The 17838-nt window shown below is 54.9% G+C and overlaps 2 protein-coding genes across 2 annotated transcripts in view; both read right to left on the bottom strand.

Annotated features, from left to right (window-relative positions):
* POU2F3 (POU class 2 homeobox 3) overlaps positions 1-5195 on the bottom strand; it is a 32779-nt gene extending 27584 nt beyond the window's left edge. The window contains exons 1-3 of the mRNA XM_072354984.1: positions 4907-5195; positions 1549-1602; positions 795-863 (exon numbers count right to left, since the gene is read on the bottom strand). Of these exons, the coding sequence (XP_072211085.1) occupies positions 795-863; positions 1549-1602; positions 4907-5195 (412 nt within the window). The remainder of the gene's footprint in view (positions 1-794; positions 864-1548; positions 1603-4906) is intronic.
* A 2730-nt stretch (positions 5196-7925) lies between these two features.
* On the bottom strand, positions 7926-17797 carry OAF (out at first homolog). The gene is made up of 4 exons (XM_072354909.1): positions 17430-17797; positions 10581-10715; positions 9894-10074; positions 7926-9470 (listed from the first exon to the last, which is right to left on the bottom strand). The coding sequence occupies exons 1-4, from the start codon at positions 17649-17651 to the stop codon at positions 9196-9198; spliced, it is 813 nt and encodes a 270-aa protein (XP_072211010.1). The 5' UTR covers positions 17652-17797; the 3' UTR covers positions 7926-9195.
* Positions 17798-17838: the final 41 nt, after the last annotated feature.

Below are 17838 nucleotides of genomic sequence, written 5' to 3'. Positions count from 1 at the left end.
GTGATTAACGCTCGTCTTATTGCTGTTTATTGGCCTGAAAAGGAACCCGACCGTAAGCCTTTGTAAAGTTCAGTCCTTGAGGTCCTGCCTTCAAAGCCTACTGCAGGTAGAAGTGATGGCTGGAAAACACAGCATTGATTTTCCAGTGCATCTCACACCTCACAGCAGTGCACGAAGCACAAGGTGAACTAGAAGAACTCTGTGCTGTTCCACTCTCAGGATCACTCTGCTCTTCAGCTTTGCATCTTTAAGGCAATCTGGGGCTTGTAGCCACAGAACAGGCTGAGCATCAGGTGGGAGCGGGACGAGAAACCCCATCATGCTTCAAGATGGGCAGCGTTCCCTTCTTGCTGGAACAACCCGGCTGGATTTGGGTATTCCACAAGCCCCTCCCATTTTTATATAGACATGAGGCCAACAAAGGCACGGTCCCTGTGCCCTACGTCTGGGGAAACAACCCTGGCATCAACCCTGCATACAACATCGGCGCTAAGCTGAGCGGCCCAGGACTATTTCACTGGCATAATTCATTTGGCAAGAGAGGAGCACATTTCCCTGCTGTAACCACAGAGGACGTTACCGAGCCACGCACTGATTCACTGCTGTGACAGAGGAGCTTGCATGCTGATCAAGATACGGGTGCAATCCTCGCCCAGAGCACATTTTTTGATCAACTCCCAGCTGGCTGCGGGAGCGCGATGCAGAGCAACAGGCATGGAGCAAAGCACGGCAGGAACTTCCAGCACCCCGCTGCCCCTCTGCCCCACAGCCCCCCATGTCCCAGACCCCCTTACCTGGCTCCACTTGGTCGGGTTCATGCCGGGTGTCCGTGGAATCCGCCGCATCGCTGCTCATCTTGATCTCTGCAACAACAACAACAACAACAACAAAAAAAAGAGAAGATGGCACAACTGATTTTAATAACAGGTCACAGTCCCAGGCAACAGGCACATGTGGCTTCCACTAAACAGCACAAATGAATGTGTAATTATAATAAACCATCAGACTTTCAAATTTCTGATTCCTTCAACATACAGCCACTAGAATATTCATCAGCTCCGAGGATGCACTTTCCCTCCTGTTGCTCTTCGCATCCCCCTTCGCAGCTCACTGATGTGCTCCTCACCCTTCGTGCCATTCCTCTTCCCATAGAAGGCAAGGAGGCACTTCTGAGCCCTCCAACCCCCCCCAGGCTCTTCCTTTATGAAGAGCTCCCAGAGCAGCTGGGGGGCACCACCCTCCATCCCCACACCTGGAGGAATAGGGGACTCCTCCCAGCTTCCATCCTCCCCTCTGTCTAATCCTTTCATTCTGGGACATTGTGGCCAAGCTGGTGTTGGTTTGGTGCTATACTGGCACTGAGTGGAGCAGGATGCTCTCAGGGAGGTTTGCTCCTTCCCTCACCCTCTTCCAAACTCTGCTCTTCCCAACACATCTGCTTGCAAACTATTCACCCAACACGTGCTCGCTGCCCCCAGAAGAACACAGCCCGCACCATCCAACACATCTCTCTCCATCCTTCTCAATGCCAATAAATTCATCATTTACCCTTGAAGTGATGGCTGCCACCACACCCGGGGCCACGTTCTCCTTCGGGGACAGCTGAAAAGAAAGAGTGGGAATAACCAACTTTGCACGGGATCCCTCGTCTCCTCCTTAACAGAGGCAAAGTACACAGAGCAAAAGAAGGAAGAATATCTATTCAAATTCAGACGGACACCCCCTCGCCCTCTTCTCCCCTTTGCATGGGAATTTTAACCCTTTCACGGCGCGTTGAGGGAAGGAGAAAAACAAAAAGAAAAGAAAGAAAAAGCAAAAAAAATAAATAAAATAAAATAAAAGAGAGAATTAATTTTTATAAAGACCCAACAGAACGATTTGCATGTGCCTCCTGCAGCCAATCCCAGCCCCACTATTTGCATCGGGGAATAACAGCAGCGTGGAAGCGGAGCACTGTTTGCTGTGGGACAGCAAAGGCAGGTGCCTTCTTAAAGGCATCACGCAGCCCTTTTCCCTAGGCATGCCTCGTGTTATTTCTAACTGGCCCAAACAGTCTGTGTGCTTTTATTCCTATTTCCTTCTATTGCTCACAATAGAGCAAGCACCTCTCTCTCATTTCCCTCCTATCAGAGCTTCCAGCTTGCAAATGGCAAACTCTCTGATTCTGGCCAAAAGAGGAGGCCTTCCTTTAGGTTAAGGTCTGAAATTCTTGCCTAAGCTAAAGTCTAGAGGAAGAAAAAGCAGTAGAGCTGTGCACAGAGCCAGCCATGCACTTCAGAAACTTCCTCTCCTTAAACTGTCTGAAGGAGCGAGGGAGGAAAAGGAGAGGGAAAAGCGTTTCTTTTCAAGTAATCCCTCTGCAATTAAGACACGAGCATTTAGTGGGGCTTCTAAGTATTTCTACTGCAGGAAGAGCAATTATCTCCAGCTATAAACATCTTCTTGTCTTGTACTGCTGCCAGGGGACCCTGACTTAGGCAGGCTACAAAGCACTCGGCTCTGTCTGCTGCCAGGAGGTAGCTGGAGGAGAAGCCAAGTTCTCATCAAATAAAATAAGAATACAACTTAACAAAGCAGGGGAAGCAGCAAAGCGAGGTGCTCTGTGCACCCCCAGCCCCTTCACATCGTGTCAGGACCAGGCAGCGTGCAGCCAGCAGCAGCCTTCACCCCTCTGTGGTTATCATATGGGGACATGGGGGGGGGGGGGCTGAGGAATGGCATCTGCCACTTGATTGCTTATCAGGTATCATCCATCAGTTTAATTCCCTCCTGCTGCAGCCAGGAGATAAGGCGATGCCCTGCGATGCTCTCATACAGAAAGCAAAAGGGTTTTGTTTTTGCAGGGGCTCGACTTCCCCTTGTCACCCTGACACAAGTTATTCTAGCTTACATGCATTGAGGGGGGGGGGGAGGGGGAAACAAATCATTCCCCCCAAAAAGCAGAAAAACCCCAAACAACCAAGGGGAAAAAAGCAATGTTTTTCAATGGAAGCCTGCTGATAGGGGTGAACACACATGGATAGCAGTGCTGCATCCTCTAAGGGGTCCTTGGAGCAATGGCTGGGGATGCAGAGGGTGATTTTCTGATGTAAGCACAGCCAGGATGATGGGAACTGTATGTCCTTCACTATAATCCAGGGGCAGAGTGGCACAGCTTAAGCCCCCACGTATGATGACTGTTCTTAAGACAAAGCAGGCTGCAAGGCATAGAGGCCAGCCAAGTGTGGGCTCCTGCCGTGCAGCTTTGCATTAGATGGAGAGCAAGCTGAGCGCAGGCATGGCTGGGAAATGTAATGCAATGTGGGATTGCCTGACTCCCAACCACAGCCCCATTAGGAGCCGCCGCTGTGGCCTGGGCCATATTAAAAGTGTGCTGCCAGAGCTCAGCTACCTGCAGAAGGGGCAGGCTGCTTTGTTTACCCAGACCAAAGCAACTCTACCGGTGCAGACACTTCTCTGGGGATATATCTGCATCTCTATTTTGGCCGAAACAAATGGTGTCAGCAAATAAAGCTTTCCCAAGCCCTCATTCCTTGGAGTTGTTCTGACACCAGCATCAGCGTAAACCAGCCCGGTGGCTTTAAAGAGGAAAAAAAAGAGAGTAGTGAGGAGAAATTGGGTTGGCTGAGTCCGGCACCTGGAGCCTGATGGGTTTTGCTGTGTTCTATGTGCTGCAGGAAGCTGAGAAGGTGCAGATGTGGGTTGCTCTGCTGCAGGGGAGCGCTGTGCAGACCCTGGTTTCGGCCTTGCAAGCTGCTCAAGCACGTTGATCTCCCTTTGCAGCAATGGGGATAACTCCCTCCTACCTGCGCTGTGCTCTGCCACGTGCAAGCAACCGGACTCAGCTTTGTCTCCCTCCCTGTAAACCCGCTGCTGGAAGCTCGTGCCCCTCAGTGGGTGAATTGGGGGAGGGAGGCTCAACGTGCGCCCCGCATCACACAGCTCCCAGCCAAATCCACCCTAGCAGCGATGCCACGGGCTCTGACAGAGGGCACAGTATCAATGTGGGGAATCTTCTCATGAAGAAAGAGTCGCCCACAAGCCGAGCAGCTGGGTGGAAAGGAGCCTGGGGGGGACGCAGCCCCAGGAGATGCTGCACACCCGGCACAGTGCAGGTGCTTAAACCCCACCGCACTGCCAGCCTCTCCCGGTGGTGTGAAAGCTCCCAGCTCAGCTGCACGTGGCCTCTGCCCCAATCACCCCACAGCGGGGGCTGTCAGGACCCAGTTCACAGCACCACATGTCTGAGGATGGTCCCTCTGCTCTGCACAGGGGCTCCTTGGGATGGGAGCAACAGCCAAACCCAGGGTTTGGGGCCAGCCCGAGCTCCTGGCAGCACGGAGGTGTTTGGCTCCCATTGCTCTTCTCCCAGCGAGGGCTGCCTGGAGATGTGGGGCTGCCAGGCTGCACCTCTGTGTCAAAGAGAGCAGCGCTTGCTCCTTCTGCATATCACCTCCCCGTCCTCCCCCATCCCACGAGGAGCTGCCCCATCCTCCTACAGCTCCCTGCTCATTCATTTCTCCCTCCTTTCCCCTCCTTGTCATTCCCTTTCCTTCTTGCAGCCCACCTCCCCCTCACTCACACATCCTTCCTGCACCCCTCTCACTGCTCCCAGCTTTACCCCAGTGACACCAGACCTGCCGCTCAGGCACTGCCTGCCCAGTTTCCAGCTGCCCCAGTGTCTTTCTGTCCGGTCTGCTCTGCAGCCCACGTTGGTGCCAGCAGTGCGAGCAGCGCTTCCACACTGCGCACCCTCAAAAGGGCCAGGGCAGCATCCACCCGTTGGTGCCAACTGCCATCTCTGACCCCAACAGGAGAGAAAAGGAGATAGAGGATGGGGGGAAAGCCAAAGGAATCGCAGCAACCCCATTTCCTGCAGCCCAATCCTTCCTGCCGCGCTCGTTACCTGCGTGCACGGACTCCAGGTTCACCATCCTGCTGGCGGGGGGAAACCCGCGGTGCGCCCAGCCTCCTGCCGTCAGCCCCAGGTTGCCAGGGGCGGCCAGTTTGCCCTCCCTCCTCTGCCACCCGCTGCTGCCTCTCGAACCGGGCGCGGGTCCGCTCCCGACGGGACCTACAGCTCCATTGCCTGTTGCCATGCAGGGCCAGGTGAGCATGCGGCTCCGTGCCACGCCTCGCCCCACCTCCGGCTCCCTCGGGTGCCCTGACACCCAGCAGCCTGGCGCCCGGCCCATGCAAAAGCACCATTTGCATATTAGTAACCGGGGAATGGATGAGTCCCTGCAGCGCTACCAGGGCGTGGGGTGGGGTGGGAAGGAGGCGGATCGCCTGCCCGCACCGCCTCGATGCGCCCCGCAGCACCTGTGAGCTCGGCCTGGCTGCTGCCCCACGGCTGCCTCGTGCTACGGGGAGGCTGTGGGCATCGCGAGGGGTCGAGGCACGATGCTGGGCTGGGAGGCAGTCAGAGGGAAGCAGCAGCTTGGTGGTGGTTGGGTTGGGCCACCTGCTTGGGGCCGAGTATGAGGGATCTGTGCAAAGCACTCGGCGTGGGATGGAGTGCTGCTCCGGTGTGGCTGAAGGCAGGGCGAGGAGCTGCACACACAGCTAACCCTTCCCAAGCTCTGCTCCCTGCCACGAGGCTTGAGGAGAAGGAAGCAGGGCCTGGAGCCTCCTCCTCCTCCCCACCATGTCATGTCAGGCTCCAGGATTCCAGGGAAGCCAGGTAGAAAATCCCCTAGCTGCAGGCAGGCCTGCGCTCTATCCCAAGACAGCACCAGCATCCCCCTGACCTACTCAAACCATTCTATGATTCAATGCCTGTGCTCTCTGTCTGCCCTCTGTCTCTCCCTGCACTGTCCCGATGCCCCCCGCCTTGCTGAGTGGTGCACAAACCTCCTGATCTTTTGCTCAGCCCCTCCTGAAAGCGTTAACACGCTTTATCCATCAGAGCTGCCAGGTACAAGCTATCACACATCCATCTCTCCCTGCCTCATGCACGTTCCAGGGCTCTTGGCTTTCCCACATGCTGCTCTCCCTCCCTGGAAAGACAGGTTTCTCCCAAGGGATGGGTGGGTGGTGGGCAGGCTTTCCAGGCTTCACCTCCACCCCAGTGTGGGGCTATGGGGCTGGAGAACCTCACCTTCATCCCAAGGTGGGGTTGTAGGGCTGGAGTGTGAGGGGACACCCATGGGAGAGGGCTGCAAGGATGTGCTTCAGAATGAAAAGAGATGAGGAAAGAGAGAATAAAAGTGGAAAGGGGAAAGCGAAGAGGTTTGCAGGATGGAGGGACTGAAGGGAGATGGCTGTGGGCTGCGCTCAGTGCTGCTCCAGGAAGCAGGAGGTGACACAGGTGGATTGTGCAGGACTTCTGCTCCTGGCCTTCTGCCACTGCTCCATGGCACAGCCCCAGCTTGGCTGGACCTGTGGGCATTCCTGGGCACTGCTGGGCTGCTCGTGAGTGTCATCAGTGTGACCCCCATGCCTGGGATTTCCCCACGTTGGAGGCTGATTTGATCAGGTGTCCAGACTGCGTCAGATGTGGGTTTGGAGGTGGCACTCAGCCAGCTGGAGTGGGTGCAAAGAAAGGCTCCCTAAGGGCTGGGGGGGCCACATACATTCCCTTTCCCCCATCTCAAGCACTCAGTCACTTCCCTTTGATGCTCTTTCCTTTTTCCCTCTGCTCCCCGATGTTTTCCCCTTGCTTCAAAACAGGGCAGCCCACCCTTATCCCCCGGGTGTCCCACACGACCGCACCGCTGTCACCGCACACCCCCCGGCCGGGGATGCTGGCCCGGCTATAGGCGGCCCCGCAGTGCCCTCTCCTGGTCCCAGCTGCTCCTCTCTGCTTTTGCTGGCTCTTATGTCGTAGTCGGTGGGACAGCAGGAAGGAAAGAGATCGCGTTTTCCTTCCCAAGAGCCCTTCACCTGGAGAGCACTGCGGTCAGAGAGGGGACGCACAGTCAGGAAAGCGTGCGACCTCGTGGTTAAGCTGCCCTGCGGTGTACACACAGAGAGAGGAGAGCTGCAGCCCTAAGAGCACCTTTCCCAGGTTTGCTTTAACCCCATCCTAAGGCAGTCCCTCTTGGATGCCCATAGATATGCTGCTGATAGAAATCAGCTGCACTTCTGTTCCTCCTTCTCCCCATGAGCATCAATCAGGACCTACAAGCTCCCATCCTCACTGCATGCACACAGCCCACCCGTGCTCCCTCTCAGAGGTGGGGGGTGTTCTGCAGTCTGCAGACAGCATGGCCTGGGGATGGGGCTGCAAGCCACGGGCTTCTTATAAAACCTCCCCCAGCTTCTCATATGGCAGTGAGGATTTACATCAATGCTACTGGTCAGCTTGAGCTGCCTCTGTGCCAGGATCTGAGCCCGGCAGGAAGGACAGCAGGATGGAAGGACAGCAGGATCCGAGGCAGCAGAGAGCATGCCCACGTAATGCTGAGCACGTAAGAGGGGGAAAAACAACTTCAGCCTCCCCTTGAAATCGCTGGGTGACTCTTCGGTGGCTCAAGCACAGAAGGGCTGAGGTTGCACAAGCTCTGCCTCCGCCTGCACCACGCTAGGGGGAATCAGCACTCCACGCTTCTCCTGCGAGCAGCACGAGCCAAAATACCGTCCTCCTTTCACCTCTGCTGCAGAGGGATGGATAGAAGGGGACTCCCCCCATCCCTCCCCTGTGGCAGCTGGGCACAGCCCCACGCTGATGCGCTCCGGTGAGGGAGAGGAGCAGACCCCAGCCTCCCTAACCCCATAACTGCCCATAGGCTCTGTTACTTGCCTAGAACTCGTGCTCCAAGCTCATAAGGAAGGGCTGCAGGATCACACTGATAACCTCCCCCTTTCTCCCCTCTATATCCATAATGCCCACAGTACCAGGCTTGACACAACAGCCCTCAAGTAAAGATTCCAAGCAGACAGATGACACTGAGGTTACAACAGAACCTTTTAAGGCCAGGGATGCTTTAAAAAACAAACCAACCAACAGTTTATTGTACCTTACAAATGATAAATAATCGGGTTGGTTTCCTCTGTTTTAATAAAAAATAATCATTCAAGTGTGTCTTACTTCATGTTGCAGTATTAAAATACCTTTCCCTCCTCTCCCTCCCTCCCCCCTTAAGTGATCAATACAAAAATAATTGTGACTGATTCTTCTTTTTGTCCCAAATTCCTGGATTTTTAGGTAAAAAGGCACACGGTAAAGGCTTCTCACCAGGAGGAACGGGGCTTCCCAATGGCCCCAAGAGCCCCTATTCCCTCCCAGCTTGTTCTGAGTCAAGTGGAAGAACACACAGTGCTCTGCAGCACTTCATGTCCGATGCCCTCCAGGTGTATGGTTGGCTCTGGCACCATCCCTGCTCACACAGGGCAAACCAAGGCACAGCAAAGCAGTATGGCTGCCTAAGAGCTCCTTGTGAAGTAGGATGCAAGGCTGGGCGTAGATGCAGAACGTTATCTTCCCCTATCTGCAATGCCCATCTGGGATTGCCCCCGCCTTGTAAGTGCACTGTTAGGATGGCAGACACACATTTCTGGACGTTTCTTGCTCAGTTGGGGGTGGCATGGGACCAACACAAAAAGTTGGGCCTTCACTAGTCTAAGGTAGGGGTGAGTTAGAGCCCTCATTACCAGCCCTTTGGGGCAGAAATAACTGCTGGGATACATCCCCCCATAGCATCTCATAGCCACAGGAAGGACATAGCAGCCAGCTGGATGCTAGGAAAGCTAAAGGCAGGCTCTTGCTTCGGGTAGGCTTCACACCTTCTTTGTTCAGGGTTTGTGGTCCCATAACTCAGCTGTTTTCCCATTGGGAAATGCTGTCACATCACCAGGAGGTGGCCAAGTCAGCAAAGGGGTTTTGGTGGCAGAGGTGTTGGACAATCCAGCTCTGCGGGACAGCTTCTCCCCCTGCCCCAAAGCAGCTGCAGTGCTCACAGCTGACCCCTTCACACCTGCCAGCTCCAGAGCAGGACAAGGCACAGCCCCCCCCTGCTGCTTCAGGCCAGGAACCTGTGCAGGACAGCACAGCCTGCTCATCACAGCATGAGGCAGCATTGGGACAGGGGCACAGGGGGCCAAAAGGAAAGGCACATTCACAGAGCTCTCCTGGCACAAGGCATCGCTGCAACCCAGATTCCTTCTTCGGAGCAGCCAGCTCCAGGAGGCCCTCAGCATAGCAAGCAGGAGGGCAGACAAGCCACCCCCTTAAGGAGGCCTGGCCCAGCTCTGCTAGGTCTCCTCATCCCAGAGACAGAGCTGCTTCTGCGGCACGTAGTAATCAAAGGTGTAGCCTTTCTGGCAGCTGCGGATGCCACATTTGTAGGAAGAAACCTTGCCTGCAGCATCACGACTCTTGCAGTACTTGAGCATGCACGGGTACCACTCGATGCTCAGCGAGTAGCTGCAGATGCACGGCTTCCAGCGGTCTGTGCACAGCTTGCAGCGCTGCAGGTCAGGCAGGTCGGATGTCTGTGGCAGGACCTCGAACATGGAGCCGTCCATCCCTGCAGGACAAAGCAGGAGAAGTGCTCAGGGCACTCGTTGCACCAACCCTGGGGTGAAAGAGGAGACTGAGGGCACTGCCAGGGGGTGTTCAACATGGTTATGGGATGGGAAGCATAGGAAGAGAACGGGTAGTAGGGAAAAGAAGCCAAAAGACATAAAGAATGTAAAGAATGCATCCCTTGTGGGTGATGGACCAGGTGAAAGGTTGCCTTTAACTCCTAATTAGGTTCATGAGGAGAGCAGCACTACAGCAGATACACACTAAAGAATAGGGGAGTGCAGCATGGCATGCACACACCACGACCATGCAACAGCAAGCAAGGAGCTGAAGTGTTCCATGCCAACTACTGGCAGCAGAGAGCACAACACCGTGCCAGCTCCGTGACGGGACCACATCCAGCCCCAGCAAAGGAAACTTTTACCTTTCTCCAGCCAAAATTTGACATCTTCTTCTCGGGTATAAATTGCTTCTTTGGCCTCTGCGCAGACATTGTGGATGTGAGAGCTCAGCTGGGCCCCTTTGCTGAAGTTGACAGCTACATCCATGCTGAGATGCTCCAGGCCCCGCACCTCCTCTGCTTGCCGCACTGTCCTGGGGTTCTTCTGCAATGGATGAGATCAGAACAACTTGAATCCCAGCTGCAGGAAACGATCCCTTGCAGCGTGGCAAGATTTCATGGCAACACAGGAAGAAGTGCAAATGGATGCTCCCCTGTAAGTGCACCTGCATCCCATCTGGGAGAGGGAGGGGATAAAGGCACTTAGAAACTTCCTGGTGATGTTGATACTGATGATGGTTTATTGCTGCTTTGATCCACCTGTGAACATTTATCAGCGCTTTGTTGAGATGGATGCTCCCAAATCAGCAATGAATTCAGGACACTGTTGAGCAGGGGTTTTCATGGTGACAGCTCTAGGCATTCTCTCACCCTTTGACACAGCCCAGATTACATCAGGCCTCTGGCTGCTTTATTAGTAGACTGGGATCGATGCTCTGAATGACATTAGCTTAATATTGAGCCCCTTAAGCAGGACGGGAGGTCAAAGGTGGGCCTAACAGAGCACAGCCGTGGGGCAGCTGCATGGGAAGGAATGGGGTTGGTTCCTACCTGTCGTAGCTTGGCCATGGACTCGCTGGGGATGATCTCGTTGCGGTGCAGCCTTGTGACAAAGCAGAGTGCTTGGAACTGGCTCTGGCCCCTCTCCAGCTCCCCTAGGATTAAGGCACGGAAGATTTTCACCTCCTGATAAAGAGAGAATTGGGAAAAAATAAGAATCACGGGGTGGGTCAGAGGCCTTTGGCACATACGGGGTGGATGGAGAAGGCCTGGAAAAGCCCCATGTTGGCTGCATGTTCCTCTAGGGGAAAAGCAATTGACCCCATGTAAGGTGGCATCAAGTGCCACCATAAAGGTTTCACTTCACCAGGCTGTAATGGTCTCAGGAGAATAAGTTTGAAGGGGAAAAGTGCATCCCAGTGTTTCATCTTCAAGCGTGTAAAGGAATAAACCACTTTAATGCAGCAGCTGAAGCATGCAGACCCCCCACGCCATACAGGCAGCATTATTAGCAGTGTTAAACAAGTTCATTGGTGCTGTTAGTTTCTGTAATGTGATCTGTCCTGCTCAGGGCCCCAGTGTGTGACCAGAAGGCAAGAGGAAGGGACGAGAGGAAGCACATCATGTGCAGGAAAGCCTGAGGGTGAGGGTGGAATGGGTGAGAGGATGAGACACACTCAGTCCCAACACTGCACTGTACAGCAGCACCAGCACTACTGGGACCAACAGGGGCCAAACAGTCCCAAAACTGCTTCCCAGTCCATGTTCTGTACCAAATGAGGCCCGTTTTTTCCCCTCTAAGGTACAAACTTCATGAGCTGTAACCTCTGGGGGCAGCCGGTCACAGCTCCCATCCACCATCAACTCAATATATCCCAGGTGTTTGGTCCAGCAAAGGTCCTCATTTGGCCAACAGTGAAAGTCATGAATTGCTAAAGCCAGAAGGAACCCATTAGGATCAGCTGCAGCTGACCTTCTTCGGTCAATAGCTTTGGCATCTCATACATAGCTAAGCTGAGGTGCTGCCTCCTGGCCCCTGGGGTGTCCCTGCTGTATGGCCATGAGGTCACGTTGTTCCAGCCCTCCTGCCCAAGAGGAAAGGAGCCTCTCTGTGGCTCCAAACCACGTCCCCTCCAAGGCTTTCTCCACACCAGGTCATGCAGGCCACCATTCTCTGCCTTCCCTGTCCAGACAACAAAAGGACACACGGTTCAGCATGCATCTGAAACCGCTGCCATCAGCACTGCGCTTCCCTCCCCAGGACAGGGGAACGGATGTTGTTGGCTGCATCTGTTGTGCTGAAAACTCAGTGCAAAAGCAGGAATCAAAGGGGATTTGGAAAGAAAGAGATACCGACTGCTTCTGCCCACAAACACCGGGGTGTTTTAATCACTGCCTTTAGTGCTTCCTGGGTTGACTGACACCTCTGTGCAGACATGGGGAACATCTGAGAGCGCGGCGTAGCCTGGGAGGCAGCAGCAGAACTCAAAGCTGCTGTGTTCTCCGGGGTCTTACAACAGCATCTGAAGGCATTTCATTTAAGTACAACAGCAAGAAGAAAATGAAATCTAAAGGAAAGCAAAAATACCACGAGAAAAGACAAGCTGGGCTTGTTTTAAGTGGCTGAAGCGATGCAATGGGAGAATGAGAAGAAAGCAAAACATCTCAAACTTGATGTTGACCAAGAAAAACCCAAACTGAAACACTGATGGAAATGCTTGTGATGCTGCTGCTGAGTCATCACTTTTTGGCAGCTTTAATAGGGATAACCCCCCCCCCCCCCCAAACACTGCAGAAGGAGCCACACGGCTGCATCTGGCCATGCTGACCCATCCTTTCCTCCACCCCAGGTTCTCCTTTCCCAGCTCATCTTCTCCCATCTCTCCCCGTGCTCCTGGGCTCCCCACCTCCCACCACAGCCCCTTGCTCTGAATCAGAGCCTCCGCGCCCTGCTGCCTGCATACATCAAACAGCAAAGGCAGATCCTTATCTCAACCAAGCCTTCCGCCAGCCCTGCTGACGCTGCTGTGGTCAAAGCCTTCAACCCACATTGACCCCGGGGAGGGGACGTGCCTCTTGTGTCCCCAGGGTGCTGGCCACCTCTGTCCTCCATCGGCTCAGCTCAAAGGATTCCTTGGAAATGCAACCAACCCAACAAGGGCTCCCTGGGTTGCTCTCTCTGACAGAGCAAGAAGCTCCTCACACCAAAAACATGCCATGCTTTCCACGTGGAAAGAGCCATCAAAGGGTTTCCTGCTCCTAGAGAGTCCTTCCCTCCCCAGGTACCTCACCTTGTTCCCACCAGGAACAGCAGGAGGAACCGGTGCCAAGGTGAGTACCCAGCCAAGGCAACCCAGTACACCTTGAATTCTGGGTTTCTGCAAAATTTCCCAGCAGGGAACAAGCCCCAACAGAGCATTGCCTCTGCAATTCAGGGACTCTCCAGATGAATTCATCACGGGGGCGTTGAGAATGGCTGGTCCCAACCCGGGTACAGTTACAGCTATTGTTTGGCTTTGGACAGGACGGTGGTGCGGCAAGGGAACAACCAGTTCTGCAGCTGCAGCATTGGGGGGGAACCGCAGCCTTGCAGGGTATGGGGAGAGCAGCTCCTCACCCCTAAAAGAGACAGAAAAGCTGCACAGCCAGTTCCCTGCACGCATGGAAGCAACTTCCAGCAAAGAGTTAGACTGCATGGAAGCGCAGAGAAAACACAGAGCTTCCTCCCTCTCGGCACTGACCCCCACCAGCTCCTCCATGGGCTGCCATATGGGGTGTGGGAACAATTCCACCTCCATTTCCAAGCTGGATCCTGCAGAGTCAGACGAGCCTGTGTGGTCCAGATCAGAGCCCGGCGTCTCAGCTTCACGTGGAGTGGAGCAAACCAGTTCTCAGGGAAATAAATTATTTCAGTGCTTTCCTTCCCCCCCAACCCATCCAAGCTTTCCTGCCAAACTTCTCTCCCCCAGGGACATCAGCACTGCTGCAGGATCTGGTTTTGTCTGCACAGGGTGGGGGGCATAGGGAAGCTGCTGCTGGGGCACCAGGCACCCCTAGCCCTAAATCCCCCCCCCCCCATTACCAGCAGCCTCTGCTGTGGTCGTGGCCCTGCCTGCAGAGCCCTGGGGAACTGCTAGAGCTGGCCAGAAAGTTGTTTTGCTTGTACAGCACAGCTCTGCAGAGCGTGTGTTATTGCAGCCACGCTGGGGGGCCAGCCAGCTGAGTTACTCTGGCTAAGAGGGGATTATGGTTTAACCCCTCTCCTACCAGAAGGCACGTTGGCGATCCACCCTAAAGCTGAGTTTTCCAGCTCTGAATGCTGGGAGCATCCTCCAGTTCTGCATCCTCACGTTTGGCACAGCTACGTGAGGGCTGCCCAGAGACAGCTCACTCTCAGAAGCCACTTCTGAAGCCAGATCCCACCCAGGGTAGCAACACGCCTGGGGCTGCACAGCACCAAAGGGCAGAGCTACTTCTGCAGCCACAGCATGCAGCACAGCCACTGCCCTGCACTCATCCATCAGCTCCACCAAAGGAGCATTCTCAGCCACTTCATTACACCCCAGCACATTCGGCTCTCCCCCCACATTGCTCCATCCCTCCCAGTGAGAGTTAGGAAGACCCCTGCTATCTAACAGCAGGTATTGGCAGCATCTGTCCCAGTGGGGAGCAGTGAACGTATTCAGTGAGCTCTGCTAGGAAAACAGAGGAACTTGGAGCTCCCTGGTCCATCCTGCCTGCTAACCTCCTCCTATGAGCAGCCAACACCAGGTGTTTCAGATGAGAGTGAAGCACAGCAACAGAGCTGGGTGATTCTTTCTAACTCATCCCATAATGCTGTAACTAGAGCACGCTCATCCTGCCTTGGAATAACTCTCCCTATATACATATATTTGGTATCCCTACAGAGGGCAAGAGGCAGCTTTGCACATTTTACAGGTGCCACCTTTGGATGCATGCTTTCCTACATCCTTTGGTCCTTTAGCACCCTCAGCTTTATTAACAAAGGAACCCAAAGGGACCAGCAGCAAAAGGGTTACAAGACCAGTAGCCATGCCTTCCCCCTTGTGTTTCCAGCACCATTTTTTCCAGCAAGCAGAAGGAAAAAGAAACTTCTCTATATCTTTGTGCTGACCTTGGGCTAGAACCACCCACTTCGTTCTCGGGCTGCTGTTTAACAGCTGGGCACAGTCATGTTTTTGAGATCAGACACAACATTTCGAGTTGCTGCCTCCCCTCCATCCTTTCTGCAATAGATTTTGTGCCTTATAGAGCTGCGTTGGCAAAGAACTGTTCCCATCACATCCTTCCACGCTGCCAGATGGGTTTTTGCTATTGCACATTAAGTCCCTGGTTGGGGTCCCACTGAGCAGTGCCTTAAGGAATGGAGAACACCTTGGTGTGCACTGAGGACACGACTCCTTCAGGTTCAGCCTTGGAGGGGTGGAAGAGAAAGGCAAAGCTCACACCTCTGGAGCTCAGCTCGAGCCTCATTCGGCTTCCAACAGAGCAGAAAGCTGAGCCATGATCTCACTGCTCCTCCTTTCTTCTCCAGCCCATGGTCTAACAGCAACTTATTGTCAGCAATACTAAAAACTAAGAAAGAAAGATGTGCCTTTGGACTGTTCCCCTGCAGTTTAAGCCAGAGAAGTGGAAAAGCATTTGTGCAGAAACCCAGCATCCCGACCACAGAACCACCACACAATCCAGCTTGGGAAACCCGGCTCTATAACCCCAGCTGCCTTCACAGAGAGCCTGCAGACCTTCTCTCCAGAGAGGAGAAGTTGTGTCATGCTGGAGGGCTGAACACCAGCTCAGAACAGGGAAATGCCTGCGTGCAGCCAGGGGAACAGGTCAGCATGGGATGCCTGGCCAGGCAGCTGCTTGCTCACATCATTACTCACTGCTCCACGCATTCATCTCCATGTCTTGTTGGCTTCCTTCAGCTTTGCTCCAGCGAAGCCATGAAACAGAGACAGCCTGTCCCTCGCTGTTCTAAAGCTGAAGGTTGGGAACAGGCTGCACCAAGGCTTCTGCTTGCAAAGCTTCCAGGGAATGCTGCCTGCGCATCTCCACCAGGAGCCAAAGGCATGGATGGAGCTGAGGACTTAATGGCAGAGATACCTTCAGAGAAACTGTCCTCAGGAAAAGCTCAGCTATAAGCAGTATGAGAGCAGGAGAAGAGCCAACACTCACACCATTGGGTTTGTAGGTGAGATTTGAGGGCAAAACCCCACATGCAAGTGAAAAGAGCTGGAAGGGTCAATAGCTCAGGACATCAGAGCTCCCCATGTCACATCCCAGACCCCCAAAGCTCTGTGCAGAGTTTGGAATTCCCTCAGCCAGGAATGCACTGTGGTATGCAGCTTTACAATCTGGAGGCTTAAAAACCCTCCTGGTGTGCCATGTCCTATTGGAATTTATTTCCCCCCCCCCCCCCACAAGAGCCTGTTTCCCTGTATGTGCACTGGTGTGCACGCTGTCCCATGGCAGCATGGCTTCTACTGACACCTCTCGACTTTGCAGACAGCAGAAGGCCACTAAAAGGGACCAAAAAGCTCCACCAAAAAGGAAAGAGGCACCAGAGGAGTCCCTGGAAGACGTCTCCAAGGTTCTCAATGGGTCAGGGCACCACTCCTGCCTACCTCGTGGCTTTGAGCTTCCTCTTGCCACAAGCCAAAGTCCACCACAGCAAACAGTGTGAGCAGAGGGCTGGAACAAGATAACATCACCGTGCCACCTGGACAGCTGTGCCACTGACACGGCAGCACACAGCCCATCCCTGGGCAACAGGACATTCACTGCATCCAGCTTATTAAGCTCTGCTCTGCTGGCTCTGAAGCTCCCCATCTCCTGCTGAGAAGCGTGGGATCTGCAGCTTCAGCTCTGTGAGCATCTCCTCCCTGCAGAGAGGCCACAGGGCCTGGGAGAGAGCTGGGAGGAGAGGACTGGCAGTCCCAAGTTGTATGGGAAGTGCTTGGCTGGTAACAACAAACACACATGTGCTGTCAAAGACAGCAGCCATCCACCTGAGGAACCAACCGCATCCCATATGTGGCATGGAGAGAGATGCCCTGGAGACATATACATGCACATCCCATGCAGGAGCCATGGACTGGAGCTCTCCCCATCACACAGACCCTCCTGCCCTGACTGCTCCATGCCCCACTGCAGTTGCCAAAGCCATGCACCGCTCAGCTCAAGCAGGGAGAAAAAGACCTGCTGCACTCAGCTGGGCACAGAGCAGGTGTTGCTGCTCATCCCACTGCCTGCAGGGCACGGAGCTGCACATGCAGAGGTGCTCCATGCAGGCTGTGAACAAAGACCCTGCAGGTAGATGGACCTTCCTCCTCATTCCTGTAGGATGGTTTGAGTTGGAAGGGACCCTCAGAGGCCACTTGGTGCAACTTCTCTGTCATTAATGGGGACACCCACAGCTCCAGCAGCGCTCTGAGCCCCATCCAACTTAGCTTTGGCTTCCTGCAGGGATGGGACACCACTCGTCTCTGAGCAGCCCATGCCAGTGCCTCACTGCCTGTAAAAAGCTTCTTCCCGATATCCAATCTAAACACTCCCTGTTGTATTTGAATCCATAACCCCTTGACCTACCAGTTCTGCCTTCTGGACCCCCAACCAGGCTCTCCTAGGAGGAACAATGTCACCACTGCTCACCCCATAAAACTCAGCACCAGAGCCCCGATCCGAGCTAAACCCAACTCATGGTCCCAAGTGCAGCCCTCGGTCTCCCAGCTTAGAATCGCCGCGGGCAGCAGAACGCACTGTGAGTCGTTCGCCACGACCGGACCAAGGGAGAAGACAGGCTTTCAGAGCACAGCCTCACCTCGGGGAGAGCAGAGCATCCCCGGGAGCGGGCAGAGCACCCCCCCCCCCAAACCTCACCTGTCTGAAGTCGGCGGTGAGCGTGATGAGCGCCCCGTCGGCTTTACGCAGCTCCAGGCTGATGCAGTCGGAACCGCTGTCCGCTTGCAGGCTTTCCTCCGTCACCTGCCCGCCGGGCAGCCGCACCCGCACCCGCAGCTCAGCCCTTGCAGCGGGGCCGGGCAGCGGGGCTAAGGCGAGCCAGAGCAGGGCGGGCAGCGCCGGCAGCCGGGGGCCGCGCATCCCACCGCGCCTTCCCGGGGCTCAAAGCAGAGCCGCGCAGCCGCCGCCCCCGTCCCGCATCGGGCGGAGCGGTGCGGAGCGCTCCCCGCTCCTCCAGCGCCCGCGGCACGCTCGCCCGTCGCCCCCCGGCCGCACTTCCTCCCCCAGTGCGGAGAGCCGAACCTCGGGCCCGCAGCACCGCCCCGCC

The sequence above is a fragment of the Excalfactoria chinensis genome, chromosome 21 (genome assembly GCF_039878825.1).
Source record: "Excalfactoria chinensis isolate bCotChi1 chromosome 21, bCotChi1.hap2, whole genome shotgun sequence".
Lineage (NCBI taxonomy): Eukaryota > Metazoa > Chordata > Aves > Galliformes > Phasianidae > Excalfactoria > Excalfactoria chinensis.
Note: the sequence above shows the minus strand (reverse complement) of the source record. Positions and strands in the feature narration are given on the sequence as shown.